The following is a 22,060-nucleotide window of genomic DNA, read 5'->3' as shown; positions in this document are numbered from 1 at the left end:
TTTTTTTTTTCAAAAATAACTTAAATAAATAAATTATTTACGAAAATTATTTAACGGTGACACCTAGAAAATTTATTCTTTTTTTTAAATCAATTAATGGTTGGCTCATTACAAAGGGTGGTGCCGTCAATGACAATAGCGGCACTGATATTTATAGTGCAAAACAGGTCATTTTTATAAATAATTAATTTATTTAGATTATTTTTGAAAAAAAAAGAGTCAAATTATTGGTTTTATAAATTAATACTACATTTGAATAAAGAAATATAAAGAAAAAGAGAAGGAATTTGTATGTGTATATTTTGTTTCTATGGTTAAAATTAGTAAAGGGATGGAAAGTAGAAGAATTTTCGCAAATATTGTTTGATTAAATTGTGGAAATTGTTGATGTAAAGATCCAATAAGGTGATGATACGGCAGTAATCGACGGTTCACCTGACTTGAGGCATGACGAAGAGCTGTTAGGAATGATGATCGAAAAAGGTCCAATGATGTAGGCAGTTGAGAGAGAGAGAGAGAGAGAGAAAGATTGGTCCCATGTTATGGGATCTGGTATGATTTATATATGGCGGGTTATAATCTCGAGATGCCACATGCTATTGAGTTATTGGTGATCGAGGGTGATTACGTTAGTTGACCTGCTTTGGTAACTATGAGCCTAACTGTGGTTATTGGGTAACGATTAGGTGAGACTCTAGTATGATTTATGTATGAACATGTTTGGTTCAAGGAGTTCGTGTATTTGGTGTTTCGGGAGGTGATGTGCCGGGAGATCTCTCCAATGTGTGTGGTTGCTCCCGTAGGTGGGTCTTAATTTCTAATAAGTGGTATTCGTGGAGTCTTCTCGAGGAGGTACACCTAAAGAGTGAGAATTACAACAAAAATGAAAAAAAATTTATAATTATTTTTTTCAATAATATTCTTTTAATAATATAATTTATGTACAATATTAACAAGATAAAATGATATTTCGTAAAATTTATTTTTCCAACTTTTGCACAAATTAGAGTAAACAAAATTAAATAATTCAAGAGAGCATTGGATATTCAACTCCCTTTACATTTCTTTGCTTAAATACAAAAGAAGAAAAAAAAGTCCAAACAAGGGAAATGGTGTAGTGTTACCCCACGCTCCTTTCCTTTTTTTGTTCTTTTAGTATAATTTAATATTTTAATAATTGAACCAATAATTAAATTGATCAAATCGCTAATTCAATCGCCAATTGAGTAATAATTAAATAAATAATTATAAAATTATAAAACCGGCTTCAAACAGTTAGTTTAGAAACCAATTCAACCTTATTTGTTTGAAACTATATACCAACTAATTCCTGATTCAATTTAACTAGTTCGATTCCAACAATGCTGGTAAATTTTAAAGATAGGATAAGAGTCGGTAAAATTAACATGGAGATCCTTTGTACTATGAGTCAGATTGCAATTTGTCCCTTATGCTTAAAACATGGATAAATTAATCATCGTACATCAATTCAAAGAGCAAATTGGTCATTTTATTAAAAAATCCATCAATTTTTGTTGTTAAAAATTAGTCATTGTAAATCAGCATAAAGTACACGTGCCACACCACTAGAGGTGAATCTAAGGGGGTTGGCATGGGCTTCGGTCCCCCCTAAAATAAAAAAAATTGTTATTTAGGCCCTCTAAATTAAAAAAAATAGTAAATGTAAAATTGTACTTTGGCCCCCTAAAATTATAAAAATTCAATTTAATCCTTCAAAAATTATAAATATATAGACTATAAAAAGTTAAAATTTCATTCGGCCCCCCTAAAAAATTGTTCTAGCTTCCCCCCTGCACACCACGTGTAACTATCCAATTATATAATCAACCACCTCAGTTTTTAATAGTATAAATTGATAAATTTTTTTACAGAAAAACTAAATTATTCTTTAATCTAACGTACATAAACTAATTTATTTTTTCATTTGAATAAATAAATAATACAAAATCTTTATAATACTTTTACGGATAAGATTCCAATAATTTACCCACCCACCCCACTATATTCCTATTCACAAATGATTCTCTCTTTTATACTTTTAACGATGTTAATGGTTTGGATGCCTCTTAAATAACTACAAAGGCTTCATTTTCGTTCTCTTCACACTTTGATATTTTTCATCTTTCATTTACTTTTCCCATATAACTGAACTGTCATTATCTGACAAGTCTTATGATTTAACGTTGAATGTCACATAAATTTAGACCCTATGGTATAGTTTTAGTAAACCAAAGTTATACAATGATATTATATGATACATTGTATTCGACAGTATCCAATGCCTACAATTTTATATTACTAGTAAAAGCAACCCCCACATAAATTGCGTAGGCGCACCCGCAGATAATATAGTTTGCATCTTGGCGAGCATTCCGTTGTAACAGCCTATTCGTGCCCAACTATTACGGCTCCACATCCCTAGCCTGGCATTATTATGTTCAAATAACTTCATTTCGAGGTGGACGTTACTGTCCTCCACTCCCGCAACTGACTTCCTTATTTAATGCTTTCAATAATTTCAAATTTTAATTGCATCAAACTAATCCAATTTATTTTTTGACCGAAACAACATTACATTACGATTTTTAATATATATATTTTATATTATGTCTAGAGCTCTCCTTCCCACCCTTTAAATAAGAGGATAATACATTTCAGTACACTCGAATTTACGTCCTCTTATATTAACAATATTAACTGAATTAAGACACAAACTCAATACCAGTATCATATAAACTTTCATTTGTGGTCCTAGACTAATAGTACTGCCGGTAGACTAATAAACTTTCATTACCTATAACTTCATCCGTAAGCTATGGTCCTAGAAGAATTAAAATTATATATATATGTATATATTATTACATATTTGGTTTTATCATTCTTGGATCATACTCACAATCATGAATAATTTCATAATTAATTTATTTTTCAGTGGATGTCTTCATAAAAAAATCTAAAAATCTATCTTTGACCAAAGTAATTGTTTAGGGTTTAGTTCTAATATTAGTATTAAAATAAAATGAAAATAAAAAAAATCAAAGTGAATGCTAACAAGATTTAAAAATGGCTAACAAAAAATGTAATATTGAGCATAAATTTATTTCTATACGTTTTGATTTGTTTAGGTATGTTCTTGATATTGTACGTTTGAAAATTAATATTTTATTTTATTTTTAAGATTTAAATCTCTTTATTATTTTAATTTAATAATTGAAGTTTAATTGAGTGAGTTTTAGCTCGATTGGTATGGGCATTGTTGTCAATGCAGGAGTACGTGGGTTCTAATGTGCTGAAGCGCATTATCCTCTTTATGGGCTAGGGATGGGCTATAAACATTTTTTGTGTAAAAAAATAGATATGATCAGAACCTATAATGAGAATCGAAAACATTACAAATTTGTTTAGGCGGTCAACTTTCACTCAACTTTTATTTTTTTAAATATTATTTATGTTCGTTTTACGGTTCATTTTTTATATACACATAAGACGAGGACGATAATAATAATAATAATAATAATAATAATAATAATAATAAGCTGACGTTAGAAAAGAAGAAAATAAAGGTAAAGTATTTGATTGTTTGGATGGAAAAAAAAAAGACAATGCTTTCATGAGTATTGCTTTAAAATCAAATATGTGATGCAATGTTTATGTGAAGGGAAACTTAGAGATGGGGTCTATGACAACAATGAAAACCTCAGGCTTAAAAGCAAGATTAAGAACTGAAAATGAAAGGAATTCGAGTAAATAGAACTTTTGTCTTACAATTTGTGCAGTTTTAGACAATTTTTTTTACTTCAAATTCGTTTAATTCAGTCTAACTTTTGAACAAAGAGAATTTTTTCAAAAATTATTGAAGGCATTAAAAAATATAGCGCAAACAAACTTAAAAATAAATAAGCCGCAAACCAAGTGTTTGAATAAATGCTCTCAAAAGTATTCTACTATTTTAAAGGTTTACAACCGAGTGCTTAAAAATGAGGGAGAATGCCTCTATTTATAGTTGAGCTCTCCCAAATTCAATGGTATAGATTAAGTTATATCGATGGTCAAGATTTATGCATATCTACAATTTAAGAGTCTTAAGAGATTTAAACTCTATACATCTCTATTCCTTAGTATTTACATCAATTACTCTTGATAATTCTAATTTTACTGGAGTGTTTTACTAGACCACCAGAGCTTCAAGTACATGGATTTCTCCACATATTTCACAAGTCGGACCAGTTTAAACAGGTCAACTAAACCCCATCTGATTAGTAGACCTCCATAGAACTTAATGGATGCAATAATCACGAGCTTTATTCCGTGGCTTGTGACATAAGGACAAAATTAAAATAGCATTGGTGCAATTTCTTTTTTCTTTCTTCCATTTAAGATTAAGACCTAACTAAATTTATCCAAAATTAAACATAATCATGCACATTATTGAACCTCAAAAATAGTAAATATACAAAAGACAATATATGTGGGTCCAAAATTAAAACTGGGCTAAAAGGTGGGTTCCTTTGAACTGACCAACCACTTAGGGATAAAAACCCATTGCAAGTTAAAAGCAGACAAATATGTAAAAGAAAATCAAAAGCTTGGACCAAGATTTTTTAAATTTAAATCTTGAATTAAAATGTCAAAGATAACATATTCGTAATTCGATTTTATTATTTATTAGTTTTATTTATATATTTAATAATTAAATTTAAATAAAAATATTTATTATTTTATATTATTTGAATCAAGTCAAATAAATTTAAAAATTTACCTAAAATTCAGCTCGGCTATCTAATACTTTAAGGTTATAAATGAACAAAGCATCTCGTTTTCTATTTATTTATGTATGTTAAACAAATGAACACGAAAAAGACTTTCAGCTTATTTATTAAACAAAATACGAACAAAGTATGACCAATTCATTTATATTCATAAAGTTCATTTATTGTTAGATTATTATATAATTAGAAATATTACTATTACTATTTTTATTTATATCTAAAAATAAAAAAGATGTTTATGTCTCTCTTTATATATAAATTTTATTTTGGACACAATTTCTTACTAACATTTTTAATGTTGCTAAACACATTTAATTATATATTTATGAATATTTTCATTTAATATTCAAACACAAACATAGATTTGAAAATTTTTGTTAGAGATTGCACTACCCGAATCCCGTCACTTATTGAAGAAATAAATACAATGGCAAAATAAGGGGACTTGTGGGGGCGAAAGGTCGTAGCCTGCCACAGATCCCCATTAGGCACAAGGTTGGATTGGGGTTGCAGGGTGGAGCCCCGTAGTACGGACCATACAACACAAATTGAATCCATATAGACTATTCTTTTTCTATTTGATTTTTATTACAATAGTATTTTTCAACATTTAAATTTATGTAATTGGAACTTCTCTTGTATCATTCGTTTTTCAATATTAGTAAATTTCTCCTCCTCTATCCGTGATTTTTTTACTGCCATTATCCACGTTTAATTTTATAATTTTAATGAACATAAATCAAAATGAACAAAATAAAAAAAAAATAAAGAAATAAACATGAATAAAGGTCGCGCCCTTTATTTCCAACCCAATTTTGGCTTTGCTTCCACCATTCGTAAACTTAGTACAAGATAAAATCAATCCTCTCGTGTGCAAAAACTTTTTGATGATGCCATAGAAAGAAGTGCAAGCAAAGAATGGGGAATAATGGTAAAAGGGTGAGAGCAGTGTGAGGTTATCATTTCCATTTTACTGATGAGCATGTGCAGAGAGGGGCTTCGTGTAGGAGGGGGGGGGGGTCCTCTTGGTGGCCTAATGATTTCGAAATGTGAACTTTAAGTGCTGGCATTGTGAGCCCTGTGAGAGAGCATAACCCTCATACCTGTCACCTCTCTCTCTCTCTTTCTCTCTCTCTTTTTCTCTTTGCTTTTGAGTTGCTAACAGCAATGGCTCACATGCTAGACCTTACCTGTCTCGTTTCACATGTTGGGGGGGGGGGGTTTCCACTTTTGATGTATAGTCTATATTTTTTCATATCTCATTTATATAATATCTCATATAGAGTACTTCATAGGGTTACAAGTATCATTTCCCAATCAATTTGTCAGTAGGAATTCTGATATATCAAGTTTGGTTTGTTGCCTTGAATTGGCTGAGAATCAACCACCTTACTACTTTTTTCTCTTATGTTATATTCATTGAGAAGGAAAAGATATTAACACCTAGCTACAACCCAAAACAGTACTAAAAACATCAAACCCTACCTATTAAAAAACTAACCTCTAAAGTCTCTTTCGATATCTATTTTCAGTATTTAGTAACCACGTTAAATTTCGATTAAATATAAAGTCGAATGAGATTAGATTTATAAACAAGTGACGAAGCTCTCGAAATGTTATTTTCTTTATCTATAATATTTGAACTAGAGATCTTACTTACATTTTACTTGAACAGAACTCGGTGTATTTCAACTTTTTTATTTTTTAGTATTTGCAAAAGTAAACAACCTTTTAGATCATCTTTAATCCTATCATCCAAAAAGAATCAGCATAAAGCACGTAGGTAGACAAAAGAGTAATCCCAAAAGACCCACTACAAAGCATATAAAAGTGTAGCGACATTAATCATTTAATTCAATGTTTAATTATAAATTTAGTATTAATGACTTGATTAAAAATAAAACTATTATTTTTACTCTTTAAATAACCATTAATAAGATTAAAAGATTATTAATACAACTGTTTAAATTAAAATATCTTAAAATAATTTATTTCATCTAAATATGTTGAATCGTTTTAAAATATTTAAAGGGTTATTGAGTTTGTATATCAAAATCAACTCAATCAATCAATTTATTTAAAATCTTACTTCAATAAAAAACATTTAAAAGCGTTATTGGGAATTAACCCGTGTTATGCAATGAACTAGTGAATAAACTATAATAAAAATATAGAATAAGTAAATTTTACGTGAAAAATTCCTTAAAAGAAGAAGAAAAAATCATGGGTAAAATGAGATTTCATTATAATAAATGAGAATGCAAAGATGGAGAGAATTAAAGAAAAACCTGAAGCCCCAAAAGAATAAACCCTTCGAAAACAAAGAATACAATTCTCTCAATCTAAATATTTCTGTTGTGTAAAATCTAGAGTAACTAATGCCTATTTATTAGGGGTGTTTATTCGGTTAATCGACCGGTTAACCGACCTAAAATAACATTAACCGAATTAACCGACCTTTCAAAATCTTTAACCATTAACCGAACCGAAATTTTTTCGGTTAATTTTGTCGGTTAACCGAATTAACCGAAAATTATATGTTTTTTTTTAATTTTTGGTTAAAAATTAACCGAATTACCCGAATTAACCGAATTACCCGAATTAACCAAATTGAATCACTACATAATTAAATTATTTTTAGACTTTTAGACTTTAGTTTTAGTCTTAGTTTTAAAATTTTACTTTATTTATTAAATTATTTGTAATTTAATTTTATGATTGGGTTGGGTTGGGTTGAATACTTGGGTTTAGATTGGGTTTAGGTGAATAGTGGGCCTATTTATATATTATAATTTTATTTATTAATTTTTTCGGTTAACCGAAAAAATTCGGTTAATCGACCGGTTTCGAACCGAATTAACTGTTAACCGAAAAATCAAAAAATAATTAACCGACCCCCGACCGAAAAAATTCGGTTAACCGACCGATTAACCGAATTCGGTCGGTTAACCGAATTTTTTCAGTTTTACCCGAATTTTGCACACCCCTACTATTTATAGGCTGAAATTCATAGCACATATGATTACAACACCCCTTAGTTAACCATAGTTTAAGTGAGAAACTAAATATAAAGTTTAACAAGGAGAAGAAAATCAAAAAAATTTGAGGTGCATATCGCCACGTCGTGACGTGGCATCGCATTGTCGGGACAAAAAACATTTCTTCATTACAATGTCATACACTGTTTGATTGAAAATCCGAGACATAACTCCACAAGCCTTGTAAAATTATACTAATTAACATGTGAGAATATTTAATTATTTTTTATTCAAAAGTACTAAACAAATAGATTTTACATTTTAATAAAATTTTTATTCAATCACTGAAAATATTGGACATGTTATTAGATATACTAAATTATTGTAGTCACTGGAGAGAGTAAAAATGTTAGCAAAAAAAAAGAGTATGTTTTGAAAACTAGGAAATATATATAATTTCAAAGGTTTATAATAGATTGAGAAAAATACAAAAATCAATTACTTAAATTTAATTTGGTTTCAATTTAATTATTACTTAAATATGTTCGGTTCGATTAGTTTTTCGATTCACAAGATTAAAACCAACTATTATTTAAACTAAATTAAATTTTTTATTTGATTCATAATTAGTTTTAATATTTATAGTATAAAAGCAAATATTTATAAATAAACTTGTGAAAATAACTTAAAAATATATATTAAAAAAAATAAAAAAAGTTGATTGAATCTTAGTTTAATTGGCATGAACATTATTGTCAATGCAGGAGTGGGTTCAAGTGCGTTGAAGCGTATTATCCTCCTATTTATGGGTTGGGAAGGGCAATAGATAGTTCTAAGCATTGTGTCAACTACTCATAGCCTCTCCCCAACCCATAAATAAGATGATAATGTGCTTCAGTGCACTTGAACACATATCTTACTGTATTGACAATAATATCTATGCCAATCGAGTTAAGACTCAATCAATGAGAAAACAATGAATTGGACCAAAGTGGGCCAAGCCTGTTTATCTAGCCCAGTCCAATTAAAGGGTGGAGCTTAAAGCACACATAATCAATCAGTCCAATAATCCAAGTTCCAACAACGGTATTCAATAAATTTCCCCATTATCCGTTACAAGCTCACAGTGTGAAAGACAGGAAAGGCAACACAACAAAGGTGCCAAAAGATGCTTGGCTCTATTAACCATTCATCCACCCTCTCCATCCTGCTTTATCCATTGTCCCCAAAACCAGGTATTTTTTTTTCTCTCTCAAGTCTCTCTTAATTCGTGTATGTTCTGCATATTAAGATGTCACTGTAAAGTTTTTGTAAGTTGTTTATTTTAGTAGTAGTAGCTCTTTGACATCCATAAAATTCGGGTCCACTGGTCATTCACTGATTTAAACGGCGTATATAACATGATGTATATTGCCAAGGGTTGATTGAGTAATCGTTTGCACCCTTTCTCCAGGATGTTGTAGTTCAAGGAAGTTGAATGTACGAATTCATCCATGGGAGAAGAGTGTAGAGAAATCAGTAAAGCTGAGAACTATGGTTGTTGGATGTAAGATTGAGAATCAAGAAATGGGTTTTCAAGCTAGTGAGAGGCTTTATCTTGGAATGGATTTCGGTACATCTGGTGCTAGGTATGCTTTGATTGACAAGCAAGGGACAATTCATGCTGAAGGAAAGAGAGAGTACCCTAATTACATGGTAAGAATTAAAAAGAAAAAAAAAACCCTTGATATAATGTTTCACGCTAGTTTTTAAGTTGCTTGGATGATTTAAATTGTTCCTTACAAATTGCATGTGTTTAAGAGTTCGAAAATTTGGATTTGTGATCATATTTGATGAAGCTGTTTCTCTTTGTCTAGAAAGAAGGAAGACTCCCTGGATTGGGCGCTGTCATGGAAAACAACTCTTTTCTCATTGCTTGAAGATGTTCCGGTTCATCTCCGGCCTCTTGTCGCTTCCATCTCTCTTGATGGGACTTCTGCCACTACGCTGATCATCGACAGGTTATTATCTAAAAGAACTAAACATTACCATTTGCTGATCTATGTGGCATTTTCCTCCTCAATTACTGGATTGAATTTCAATATGGTGTATGAATTTTATCACCTGCAGCAAAACAGGAGAACCATTAGCCAGACCTTACCTCTACAATGAGAGTTGTCCTGACGCTTTACCATTGGTAAAGTCCATCGCTCCTATAAACCATACAGTGTGCTCTGGTTCATCTACTCTGTGCAAGCTTGTTTCATGGTGGAACAATGACGATTCAGATAAAAAATCCACAATGTTATTACACCAAGCTGATTGGTTGTTGTGGCTTCTTCATGGTCAGCTTGGAGTTTCTGATTATAACAACGCTCTGAAGGTCTTGCATGCAATAACTCGTTAGTCACTGTATAGGATTTTGATTCCTAACTGGTAATCTACAGGCTAGAACAAATTTAAGCAATAAATGGCTAAGATATTGCTTCATGTGTGTCTAGGTTGGTTATGATCCCGAAGCTGACTCCTATCCAGATTGGTTGTTATCTCAGCCTTATGCTCAACTTTTACCTATGGTCAAGGCGCCGGGAACTTCAATCGGCCATTTGAAAGGCGATATTAGAACACAATTTGGTATGAATTTGTTCCATTAAATATCTTTCTGTGCCTCCCTAGATGGTTCAAAGGGCAGGAAATTTCGGGGTTTAAGCATTATACTTTTCACTCCTCAGAATGTAAGATTTTGCATTTACATTGGGAATAGTTCAATTTGAGATTTAGCACCTGTAAAAGAGTTAAGCATTATGAAGTGATGATAGCTCTGAGTTTTATATTTATTTGTTCTGATTGCTGTTGATTCTTTGATTGCAAGTTAAACCTGCCCTAAGCTGCTGAAACTGCCATTAATATTTTACTAACACTTTCATAGCAGGTTTTTCAGAAGATTGTATTGTATGTACCGGGACCACTGATAGCATAGCTGCCTTTCTTGCAGCACGAGCAACAAAACCAGGGAAAGCGGTTTGTATTTTTTTTTCGGACTTACACTTTAGTTTGTGTTTTATCAGGAAATGGGAAGCGTCTTTGTTTGTGGTTGTCATACTTATATTCATCAGGCTGTGTCATATGGGGTTCATTATTGCCAAAGTAACTATAGACAAGCATCTTTCTGCTATAATTCTGTTTGTAAAATTATAAGGCTCTTGTCTATTGACTGCCATGGTGCATTTTCTCAAGTCTCTCTTAATTCGTGTATGTTCTGCATATTAAGATGTCACTGTAAAGTTTTTGTAAGTTGTTTATTTTAGTAGTAGTAGCTCTTTGACATCCATAAAATTCGGGTCCACTGGTCATTCACTGATTTAAACGGCGTATATAACATGATGTATATTGCCAAGGGTTGATTGAGTAATCGTTTGCACCCTTTCTCCAGGATGTTGTAGTTCAAGGAAGTTGAATGTACGAATTCATCCATGGGAGAAGAGTGTAGAGAAATCAGTAAAGCTGAGAACTATGGTTGTTGGATGTAAGATTGAGAATCAAGAAATGGGTTTTCAAGCTAGTGAGAGGCTTTATCTTGGAATGGATTTCGGTACATCTGGTGCTAGGTATGCTTTGATTGACAAGCAAGGGACAATTCATGCTGAAGGAAAAGAGAGTACCCTAATTACATGGTAAGAATTAAAAGAAAAAAAACCCTTGATATAATGTTTCACGCTAGTTTTAAGTTGCTTGGATGATTTAAATTGTTCCTTACAAATTGCATGTGTTTAAGAGTTCGAAAATTTGGATTTGTGATCATATTTGATGAAGCTGTTTCTCTTTGTCTAGAAAGAAGGAAGACTCCCTGGATTGGGCGCTGTCATGGAAAACAACTCTTTTCTCATTGCTTGAAGATGTTCCGGTTCATCTCCGGCCTCTTGTCGCTTCCATCTCTCTTGATGGGACTTCTGCCACTACGCTGATCATCGACAGGTTATTATCTAAAAGAACTAAACATTACCATTTGCTGATCTATGTGGCATTTTCCTCCTCAATTACTGGATTGAATTTCAATATGGTGTATGAATTTTATCACCTGCAGCAAAACAGGAGAACCATTAGCCAGACCTTACCTCTACAATGAGAGTTGTCCTGACGCTTTACCATTGGTAAAGTCCATCGCTCCTATAAACCATACAGTGTGCTCTGGTTCATCTACTCTGTGCAAGCTTGTTTCATGGTGGAACAATGACGATTCAGATAAAAAATCCACAATGTTATTACACCAAGCTGATTGGTTGTTGTGGCTTCTTCATGGTCAGCTTGGAGTTTCTGATTATAACAACGCTCTGAAGGTCTTGCATGCAATAACTCGTTAGTCACTGTATAGGATTTTGATTCCTAACTGGTAATCTACAGGCTAGAACAAATTTAAGCAATAAATGGCTAAGATATTGCTTCATGTGTGTCTAGGTTGGTTATGATCCCGAAGCTGACTCCTATCCAGATTGGTTGTTATCTCAGCCTTATGCTCAACTTTTACCTATGGTCAAGGCGCGGGAACTTCAATCGGCCATTTGAAAGGCGATATTAGAACACAATTTGGTATGAATTTGTTCCATTAAATATCTTTCTGTGCCTCCTAGATGGTTCAAAGGGCAGGAAATTTCGGGGTTTAAGCATTATACTTTTCACTCCTCAGAATGTAAGATTTTGCATTTACATTGGGAATAGTTCAATTTGAGATTTAGCACCTGTAAAAGAGTTAAGCATTATGAAGTGATGATAGCTCTGAGTTTTATATTTATTTGTTCTGATTGCTGTTGATTCTTTGATTGCAAGTTAAACCTGCCTAAGCTGCTGAAACTGCCATTAATATTTTACTAACACTTTCATAGCAGGTTTTTCAGAAGATTGTATTGTATGTACCGGGACCACTGATAGCATAGCTGCCTTTCTTGCAGCACGAGCAACAAAACCAGGGAAAGCGGTTTGTATTTTTTTTTCGGACTTACACTTTAGTTTGTGTTTTATCAGGAAATGGGAAGCGTCTTTGTTTGTGGTTGTCATACTTATATTCATCAGGCTGTGTCATATGGGGTTCATTATTGCCAAAGTAACTATAGACAAGCATCTTTCTGCTATAATTCTGTTTGTAAAATTATAAGGCTCTTGTCTATTGACTGCCATGGTGCATTTTGCAGCTGTTTTTTGGGGACCTCAACAGTAATTTTGGTTATTATTTTTATGTAGGTTACCTCTTTGGGTTCAACCCTTGCAATTAAACTACTAAGTACTACTAGGATAGAGGATGCAAGATACGGAGTGTACAGTCATCGCCTTGACGATAAGTGGCTTGTCGGAGGAGCTTCGAATACTGGCGGAGCAGTTTTAAAGGAAAATTTCAGTGATGAGCAATTGGAAAAACTGAGTGAACATATTAATCCCATGGAGGCCTCTCCCTTAGACTACTATCCCCTAAAATCAGTTGGAGAGAGGTTTCCCGTGGCAAATCCGAAGATGGAGCCTAGGTATTTAATCTCTCTCGCCACATTAGAACATTGTTATAGGATACTCTACAGTTCTCGATAACAATGCGTTATTGAGAACTGTTGAGGATTTTGAAGTTAGTTGACTGCATAAGAAATCTAGTGACTGGCATATTCATTAGGTGAATTGTGAAAATGCTTGTTTGGAACATGGAAGAGGGGGAACCATGTTATTTGGACTCGGGTGTGTCAGTGTTGGATAAGGATATATATCTTACACAGGTATTTTTAGTTTTCTAAGTTATTCCTTATATTTGGAGGGTCTTAGAGAGTTATATCCCCACACCCATGTACGGGTATACATTGTACATGGACACTTAAAGAAAAAAAAGGAAGAGTCAGAGATCAACATAGCTTTTACAAACATTGCGTTTGGATCAAAATGCTATCGAGTTTTCGATTTTGTTCAGGTTACATCCACGACCAGAAAGTGACGTGGAGTACTTGCATGGCATTTTGGAATCCATCGCCCGTATAGAGGTATAAAGAGATAGCTCCTTGTTCAACATTCTATTTGCTAGTACAGATGAAAGCTAACTCTAAATTGCACCTTAATTTGGTGAGATATACATTAGGCAAAGGCATACATGTTGTTGAAGGATCTAGGCGCGACCCAAGTCGATGAAGTGTTCACCGCCGGAGGCGGTGCAAAGAACGAAAAATGGACAAAGATTCGAGAGAGAGTACTTGGTCTACCTGTGAGTCGAGCAACTCAAACCGAGGCTGCCTATGGAGCTGCATTGTTGGCTTTGAAGGGTTGCCAATAGATACAGTGTGGCTAGTGAGTGTGTATAGAGTCATTATTTTTGGTGAATTAAGTTTATGATTATGTGCCTATTTAGCATTGTATAATCAGTTTTAATTTCTTCATCTCATTCCCTCTTTTGTATTTTAGGAGCCATGTCAAGGTAATTTCAGCTACCTGTTTTACCAAGAAAACCTGGTACATGCCAAAGCAATGAACTTGAGACATCATTCTGTGATTGATCAATGCTTGGCGATAAAAAGGTCTAATTCTGGTTTTAGTCCTTTTATTTTAATTTGATATAATTTGGTGCCTCTACTTTTATAATGTTATGACTCGATCCAAAATGATAATACTATTATCTTAAAGTGATGATATGAATTTTTTTTAAAACATTCTTAAATAGTCAACTGACATATAAATTTATTATTAGTTGAATGTGGTTGATTGAATTTTCTTTTAGCTCGGATTGTGTAATCAAATGATAGTAAAAGAATCCTATGCCATCTCTTTAACGTCAACAACTAATGGCGTTATCAATTTGGACTTAGTAATGATATTATGAAAATAAAGGAATCAAATTTTGTGAAAGCCAAGAAAAAGACTAGTGATTAATACAAAGATAATGTATAATAGAGTATGGTATACTCACGATATAAGTAAAAAGCGCCGCTCTTACTTTACCTTTGGCGGCGTTTATGAAAAAGCGCTGTTATTGTTTTATTTTTTGCATCATTTTTGCAAAAACATCGTTAATATTTTAGCTTTGCGGCGTTTTTAATCCAAACGCCACTAATGCTAAAAATCTATGTCGAATTTGGATAGGGTATAACAGTTATACCCTTAGAAATGAAAAATGTAATATTCTAATAATTTATATTATATAAAATTAAAAACAATTTTTTTGATAAGTAAAACATTAATCTATTAAATCAAAATTTTCTATCAAATATCATCATAACTCCTTTCGTTTACTAAAATATGCAGCCAACCAAAATTAAGTCAACGTTTCTTCTTCCACTACGAAATTTCAACTTAAAACGAAGAAAAAAACAGCACACACACAAACTTTGTCTTGCTCTTATTATAGTTGTAGTCCCTTAACTATGTTAAAATTTTAGATTTAATCTTTTATTTCAATTTGATATAATTTAATCCTCAACTTTAAATTGATTAACATGTTAAGGTGATAATATGATCAGTTTAGTCCTTGAGTATTTGCAAAGTTTTAAGTTAATAATCGTAAAATCATATTTTGGACCCTCTTAAAATTTTAAATTAAATTAAATTATGCCCTCTCCAAAAATAAAATTTATAGTTTAATCCCTTGAAAATTGTAAGATTTTACATCAATACAATGGCTAAATTACATTTTTAGCTCTCTTAGAAATTTATAATTCGAATTCAACCACTTTAAGCAAAATTTTGGCTTCGCCCAGCGGACATTTTGTTGAGAGAGACATCCATGAATAAGGGGAAATGCAAAGGGGTAGGTAGGAGCCATGTCCCCCCAAAAATGAAAAAAAAATGTTTAGTCCTTTTTAAAAATGATGAAATCATAAACTAATACATGATAAAATTATATTTTGACCTCTCAAAAGTTTATAATTCAATTTCAGCCCCTCATAAAATTATTTATAGATTCCCCACTGTCCACAAACCCCAAACATATATAGTAAAATAGAGGGACCAAAACCATATATTAAAACAGCATAAAATTAAATCTCAAATTGATATAATAGAGGGACTAAAACCGTAATTAGACCCTCAGTCTCCAAATCATGATGACACTGAAGATTGCAAACAAAACAATGGCCATAATCGGACAAACGACTGATCCATGGAGCACCCAAAGCGCCTTTTAATCGTAAATGGCGGTAGCAGTGCAGTGGAACAGGTATCAAATGCGGTCCCCGCAATGCTTTGTCTATATACGATCAAATTCTCAACTTTTACCTAGCAAGAAGCTCATCATATAAATCACTGTGTACTGTAAATCTTCTTTCATTCCCTTCTCTCTTTGATTATCATATTCCTTTTTCTCTCTTATGGCTTCTTTTCCTTCTTCATGGCCGTGTGTTGTTTTGATCGCTTTGTTATGTTCATTGTTTCTTCTCGGGCTTGCTTCCAGCAATGTGGGTTTTTCTTCATTATTTGTTTCTTGCTTCACTTCATCATCATTCTTTGCCTTTAATATAAGAATCTTCGTTTTTTTTTTGTTTTTCACAGGTTTATATTGTATATATGGGGGAGAGACACACTGATGAGCCAAATCTACTGGAAGATTCTCATCATCAGATTCTTTCAGACATTCTTGGAAGGTTTCAATTTCAACTCTCTTCACCAATCACCACTAGTTATTCAATAGCTTTTCTTTTCTGTATCTTTATTCATATTATGGTTTGAATCGACCCCATAACCTATGGCGTATAGGTGGTTGATATGCTAGATCTCGAGCTAGCTAACTCATTTTATAGTGAAAAGTTGTTCAATTATGGAACTAGTAGCAAAAAGTCCATTACTGATAAATAAGATTTGATTTGCTATAAATATGCATACACTTATATTCCATTGGTACAGCTTTATCCTTAATTATATCATTCAAGAAGGAAATGTGTCTTGGTTCTGTTAGTACTTCCGCTTACAAGAATAAACAAATTTTGTTTTTGACAAGTTGATTGGAACATGGAAAATAGTAAAACTGCCATGATCTCAATTGAACACAGCAAAGAATCTGCCAAGGAATCCATTTTATACAGCTACAAACATGGGTTTTCAGGGTTTGCTGCAGTCCTCAGTCAGTCTCAAGCTAAGCTTATTGCAGGTGTAACAATGTTGGTGAACTGTAAACTCTGTTTTTTTCTCCTTCATATTTATCTCAAACTAGTCTTTTAGATGGTTTTTTTGTCGCCTATGCAGATGTCCCCGGAGTTGTTCATGTAGTTCCAAATAGAATCCTAAACCTGCACACTACTAGAAGCTGGGATTTCCTGCAAGTAAAGCCTCAAATTGTGGATGGTATTCTTTCAGAAGGCCATTCAGGCTTGGGGACTATTATTGGTGTCATGGATACTGGTCAGCCTACAACTTCTTTTTGAAAGCTATATAACTTTGTTGTTCTAGGAATTTGACATTAATCATACATTTTTTCCTGAGAAGGTATATGGCCTGAGTCCGAAAGCTTCAGAGATGATGGCATGGGAAAGTTTCCATCTCGATGGAAAGGGATATGCCAGGAAGGAAACAGATTTAACCGTTCGCATTGCAATAGGTATAATTGCTTTGATCAATACTCTTACCATTTCTTGCTCTAACATTTTTTTTTGCTATCCTTTATCAAATCAATGTCAAGATTATGTGCATCATGTTGCAGGCAACAACTTGTTGAATAATTTGAAATAAACATAAGGAATTCATATCTGTCCACTCTTGAATTTAGGGGTTACCACTGGAATTTTTATCTAATGAGTTTCAAAATAGGAGAATTTACTTCTTAACACTTGCAGTATGTTTCAGGTTAAAATTTACAAGAATCCATTAATATTCCTTTATTAAGGAGCAATCTCCTTTCTTTTTCACATTTGTTTAGTCCCAGATTTTCAAGAATGAATGCAGTTTGATGCCATATTTGGCTTAAGTTTATGAAGACCTGCTGTCTGTTGACAATTACTATTCCATTGTTAGTACTATGCTGCCGAATTCATATAGCTTATGTATCAAGACCAAATTTTCTTTTATTTTTCAAAGTTCATTGTCAAAGTAATATCTAATAAATTTGTTAAAAGGGAACATTTCGAAGTTCAAATGAACTGTGTGTTGTGTTTGGTGTTCTGGTTGGCTGAAGTATAAGGTATCTAACTCTAGGGTATTTGAAGCAGGAAAATTATCGGTGCACGTTGGTACATTAAAGGGTATGAAGCTGAATTTGGAAAGCTTTCCCCAAGTGATGGGGTTGAGTTCTTGTCTCCTCGAGATGCTGTGGGCCATGGTACTCACACCTCATCTACTGCAAGTGGTGCTGAAGTAAAAAATGCAAACTTTAGGGGACTAGCCCAAGGAATAGCCAGAGGAGGTGCTCCTTCATCATGGTTAGCTATCTACAAAGTTTGTTGGGCTACTGGTGGCTGTAGCTCAGCTGACCTTCTTGCCGCAATTGATGATGCTATCTTTGATGGTGTGGATATTATTTCGGCATCTTTGGGCTCACCACCTCCACTTTCAACTTACGTTGATGATGCGCTGGCTATTGGTTCTTTCCACGCTGTAGCAAGAGGAATATCTGTTGTATGCTCTGCAGGCAACACTGGTCCTTATCCTCAAACTGTCATTAATACTGCTCCTTGGGTTATGACTGTTGCTGCAAGCACTATTGATCGAGATTTCCCTGCAGTGATCACCCTGGGGAACAACCAAACTGTAGTGGTAATTCATAATTTTCTTCTCAATGATCAAAAAAATTTTGCAAGGTTTTACTGACATGTTTTGCTCGTGATGGAACTACCATCTACTGGTAGATATTCGATTCTAAATTGCAAGTCATTGATAGAAAAGTACAATTGTATTCTTTGTTTATTTAGCTATGACTTTTACGTTTTTCATACAGGGCCAGTCTTTCTATACAGGAAGGGGCTTGAACAAGTTTCATCCTATTGTATATGGAGCAGATATTGCAGCCACTAATATTGATGGAACCAGTGCAGGGTAAGACTGGTACTTAGGTTCTTGTCACATGAATCTTTGCGATCTAGATACGGACTACGATTAAATATTTTGGTATTGTTTACTTTTGCAGAAGTTGTGATTTGGAAACTCTGAATGCCACTCTAGCAAGAGGTAAAGTAATTCTTTGTTTCCAATCTCGGTGGCAGAGGTCGGCTGCCATTGCTTCGAAATCTGTACTTGAGCTCAAGGGTGCAGGAGTTATATTTGCACAGTTTCCTACTAAAGATGTCTCTTGTCCATGGAGTTTTCCCTGTGTCCAAGTGGACTTTGAAGCTGGGACATCTCTGCTGACTTACATGGCTGCAAGCAGGTCATTTGCATCAGATATGAGTTGAACCCTATATCTTGAGATTCCATCAGAAGGTCTCTGATATATTAATGAACTCTTTCATGTAACAGAAAGCCAGTCGTCAAGTTCAGCTTCTCAAAGACGGTTATCGGACAACAGCTAGCCCCAGAAATAGCGTATTTTTCATCACGAGGACCTAGTTCCCTTTCACCATCAGTGTTGAAGGTATTAGCAGTCTTTTTCCATAGAGAAGTTACATAGCCTTCTGTTTTAACATATGTCAATGCATTGTTCAGCCAGACATTGCTGCTCCAGGAGTTGATATATTGGCCTCCTGGTCACCTGCTGCTTCATCCAAGCTACTCAATTCTCCTCAAACTAAAGCATCTCCATTTAACTTTAAACTTGATTCGGGAACTTCCATGGCTTGTCCCCATATATCCGGCATTGTTGCACTTCTCAAAGGAATCCATCCCAAGTGGAGCCCTGCAGCAATTAAGTCTGCACTAGTAACAACAGGTAATAAAACATAATTTTTTTAGTTCTGGTTTGCTTTTAAAACTTGTTAATGCAACATTCTTTTTTTCTTTTTCGGTTCGAGAAGCTTCTATGAAGGATGAATATGGCCAAAATACAGTAGCTGAGGGAGCACCCCACAAGCAAGCTGACCCATTTGATTATGGAGGTGGCAATGTAGATCCAAATAAAGCTCTAGACCCAGGTCTCATTTATGACATTAAACCCTCAGATTATGTCTGCTTCCTTTATGCAATGGGTTATAACAGCACTGCCATCAGGTTAATGACTAGGGTTCACACCCCATGTCATAAATCAGTCAAGTTCCTCCGAAATCTAAATTTGCCTTCTATAACATTACCTGAGCTTAAGCAACGTATGACCGTCTCAAGAACCGTTACAAATGTCGGTCCAGTGAACTCCATTTATGTAGCCCGCATTCAAGCTCCCGCAGGCATTGACGTGAGTGTCGAGCCATGGATTTTGACATTCAATTCAACAACAAAGAAGCTGAAGTTCAAGGTAACCTTTTGTTCTCAACTAAAAGTTCAAGGAAGATACTCGTTCGGAAACCTATACTGGGAAGATGGCATTCATGTAGTAAGAATTCCTGTGGTTGTTAGAATTGTCATTAACAATCACTTGTACTCAGAAACATGACTTAGAGATGCCAATGCCATAGCTAAAAATCTGCATCAATGAACAAATAAACTTGGTAAATCAAATATAATAGTTACTTTGTCTGGTTGCTGCAATCTTTGAAAATGTACTTGATGTATCAGATTCAAAGCACACACACAAGGCAACAAAGTTAAATGGTGGTTCCTTTTTTACCATTATAGGGGTCCATTGTGAGTTTGTGGATGAGGGTCATTGAGCCAAGGGAGTTAATGTACATGTGCTCAATGACAAATGGGAGAGACTTTTCTTTTTGGATTTGATGCATTGAACATGTTGCAAAAACTAGGTAGTGGCCTTTATGTGAGTGATGATAAAGTAGCTAAGCACCCAAATTAGATAAGGGTGAAAAGACTATGTATGGATTGTGGGTCCTGACATTCTTGAATTATGCTTCCCTCCTAGCTAGTTCATTGTATGATATATTAAATTTTAGATTGTTTAGTATTTTAAACCCAAATTAGCTATATGTATTAGTAGTATTGAGTACAAATTTGAGGATTTTGTTTTCATCTTTGAGACTAAATGTTTATTTGTTTGGTGGAAAAAGATTAGAAATAAAAACAAAATTAGGTATGGCATGTTTAAGTTTAATTGAGATATTATATTAGTCACTGGTTTGTTCAAAATTTGGTAAACAACCAACTCATTCAAGCCTGAGTTAATGGTAAGATTGAAGTTCATAATTTATTTCATTATAGGTTATCATATTTGTTCTTTTTGATAAAATAAGAGTATAATGCGCTTCAACGCATTCGAACCTACGTCCTATTGTACTGACAATATTATCAATACTAGTTAAAGCTAAGACTCAATTAACCATAATTTTTATTTTTAATTTTGAATTATATAGTGAGTAAATTATATATATATGTAAGTTTACAATTTAAATTTTAGTTAGTTTAATATTATTTTGTGTTAATTCTATCTAAATTTATTTTAATTTAGATTTGAATTATATTTTATAATGGTTAAGGGTGATTTATTAATTGGAGTGTATATTTGTACTTACAAATACAAATATATTTATAATTTTTAAAATAATTAAATATTTGATGTAAGGAGAATTTATAATAATTTAGATATTTATTATAATTAAATTTGTTTTAAGATTTATTTTTTCAAAAAAATCACATGAATTTAAGTGTGATTGCAAATTGCATGTTTCATGGACTCATGGAATAAGCTACATCTAAAAGGTTCAAAAAAATAAAATAAGATACCAAATGTTTCAATTAAAAGTAGATGGATAATTTTCGATTGAGTTTTAATTTAATTAGTGTTGGTATTATTGTAGTGTAGAAGGACGTGAGTTTGAGTATATATTGAAGTGCGCCTATCTTTCCATTTAAGGGTTGAGTTAAGTTGTGGGTAGACTTGTCCATAGCCTAACCCAAAAGGTCGCTCAAAAAGTGGGAGGATTTTAGAAAAAATATAAACTCAACAAATGAGCTGGTTTTCAAAAAGTGGGAGGATTTTAGAAAAAATATAAACTCAACAAATGAGCTTGGGCAAAAAAATAAGACCCGTTTAGAAAATGGGTCGGGCCTTAAAGTAAGGTTTTCTAGCCTCAAGTAAGGTTTTTTGACCTCGGACCTAGCCCAGCTCGAATTTGTAAAAAAAATTGTTGTTTTATTGTTGTTTTACCACTGTTTTACTGTTGTTTTTCTATTTTTTTTTCACTATTTTGCTACAATTTCACTTTTATGTTGTTACTATTTTGTTGTTATTGTTTGGATATTGTATAACTCTTATTTTAATATTAATCTTGCTATTATTTTTTTAGGTATTTGCTTGTTAAATTACACATATTATTTAAGTATAAAGACTTT

General features: G+C 33.2%; 2 protein-coding genes across 16 annotated transcripts; both read left to right on the top strand.

Moving 5' to 3' along the window:
* Positions 1-8,848: 8,848 nt before the first annotated feature.
* LOC105783604 (D-ribulose kinase) lies at positions 8,849-14,350 on the top strand. Its single transcript, XM_012609162.2, is given in 10 exon segments — positions 8,849-9,003; positions 9,222-9,463; positions 11,583-11,722; positions 11,832-12,084; positions 12,203-12,284; positions 12,287-12,334; positions 12,631-12,719; positions 12,983-13,260; positions 13,689-13,758; positions 13,854-14,350. Coding segments are annotated over 10 exon segments (1,461 nt in total). The 5' UTR covers positions 8,849-8,936; the 3' UTR covers positions 14,046-14,350.
* A 1,489-nt stretch (positions 14,351-15,839) lies between these two features.
* Positions 15,840-20,695, top strand: LOC105783451 (subtilisin-like protease SBT3.6). Of its 15 annotated transcripts, none has more exons than XM_052626775.1 (11): positions 15,840-15,920; positions 16,253-16,344; positions 16,750-16,847; positions 16,943-17,098; positions 17,183-17,294; positions 17,902-18,445; positions 18,627-18,724; positions 18,816-19,055; positions 19,145-19,259; positions 19,331-19,553; positions 19,639-20,695. In XM_052626775.1, exons 1-11 carry the CDS (start codon positions 15,864-15,866, stop codon positions 20,208-20,210), a joined length of 2,307 nt encoding a protein of 768 aa, XP_052482735.1. In that variant the 5' UTR covers positions 15,840-15,863; the 3' UTR covers positions 20,211-20,695. The 15 variants fall into 15 exon arrangements, with proteins under 15 accessions (XP_052482735.1, XP_052482733.1, XP_052482740.1 ...); XM_052626773.1 differs by having other exon boundaries at positions 15,849-15,920; positions 16,720-16,847; XM_052626780.1 differs by having other exon boundaries at positions 15,880-15,920; positions 16,803-16,847.
* Positions 20,696-22,060: the final 1,365 nt, after the last annotated feature.

The sequence above is a fragment of the Gossypium raimondii genome, chromosome 13 (genome assembly GCF_025698545.1).
Source record: "Gossypium raimondii isolate GPD5lz chromosome 13, ASM2569854v1, whole genome shotgun sequence".
Taxonomy (NCBI): Eukaryota; Viridiplantae; Streptophyta; class Magnoliopsida; order Malvales; family Malvaceae; genus Gossypium; species Gossypium raimondii.
Note: the sequence above shows the minus strand (reverse complement) of the source record. Positions and strands in the feature narration are given on the sequence as shown.

Bases quoted from the DNA above. Each gene is read 5' to 3' on its own strand.
- LOC105783451 (XM_052626772.1), top strand. From the start codon at position 16,072: ATGGCTTCTTTTCCTTCTTCATGGCCGTGTGTTGTTTTGATCGCTTTG. The intron at 16,159-16,252 runs GTGGGTTTTTCT...TGTTTTTCACAG, and splicing joins TCGGGCTTGCTTCCAGCAAT to GTTTATATTGTATATATGGG. The intron at 18,446-18,626 runs GTAATTCATAAT...TTTTTCATACAG, and splicing joins GGAACAACCAAACTGTAGTG to GGCCAGTCTTTCTATACAGG.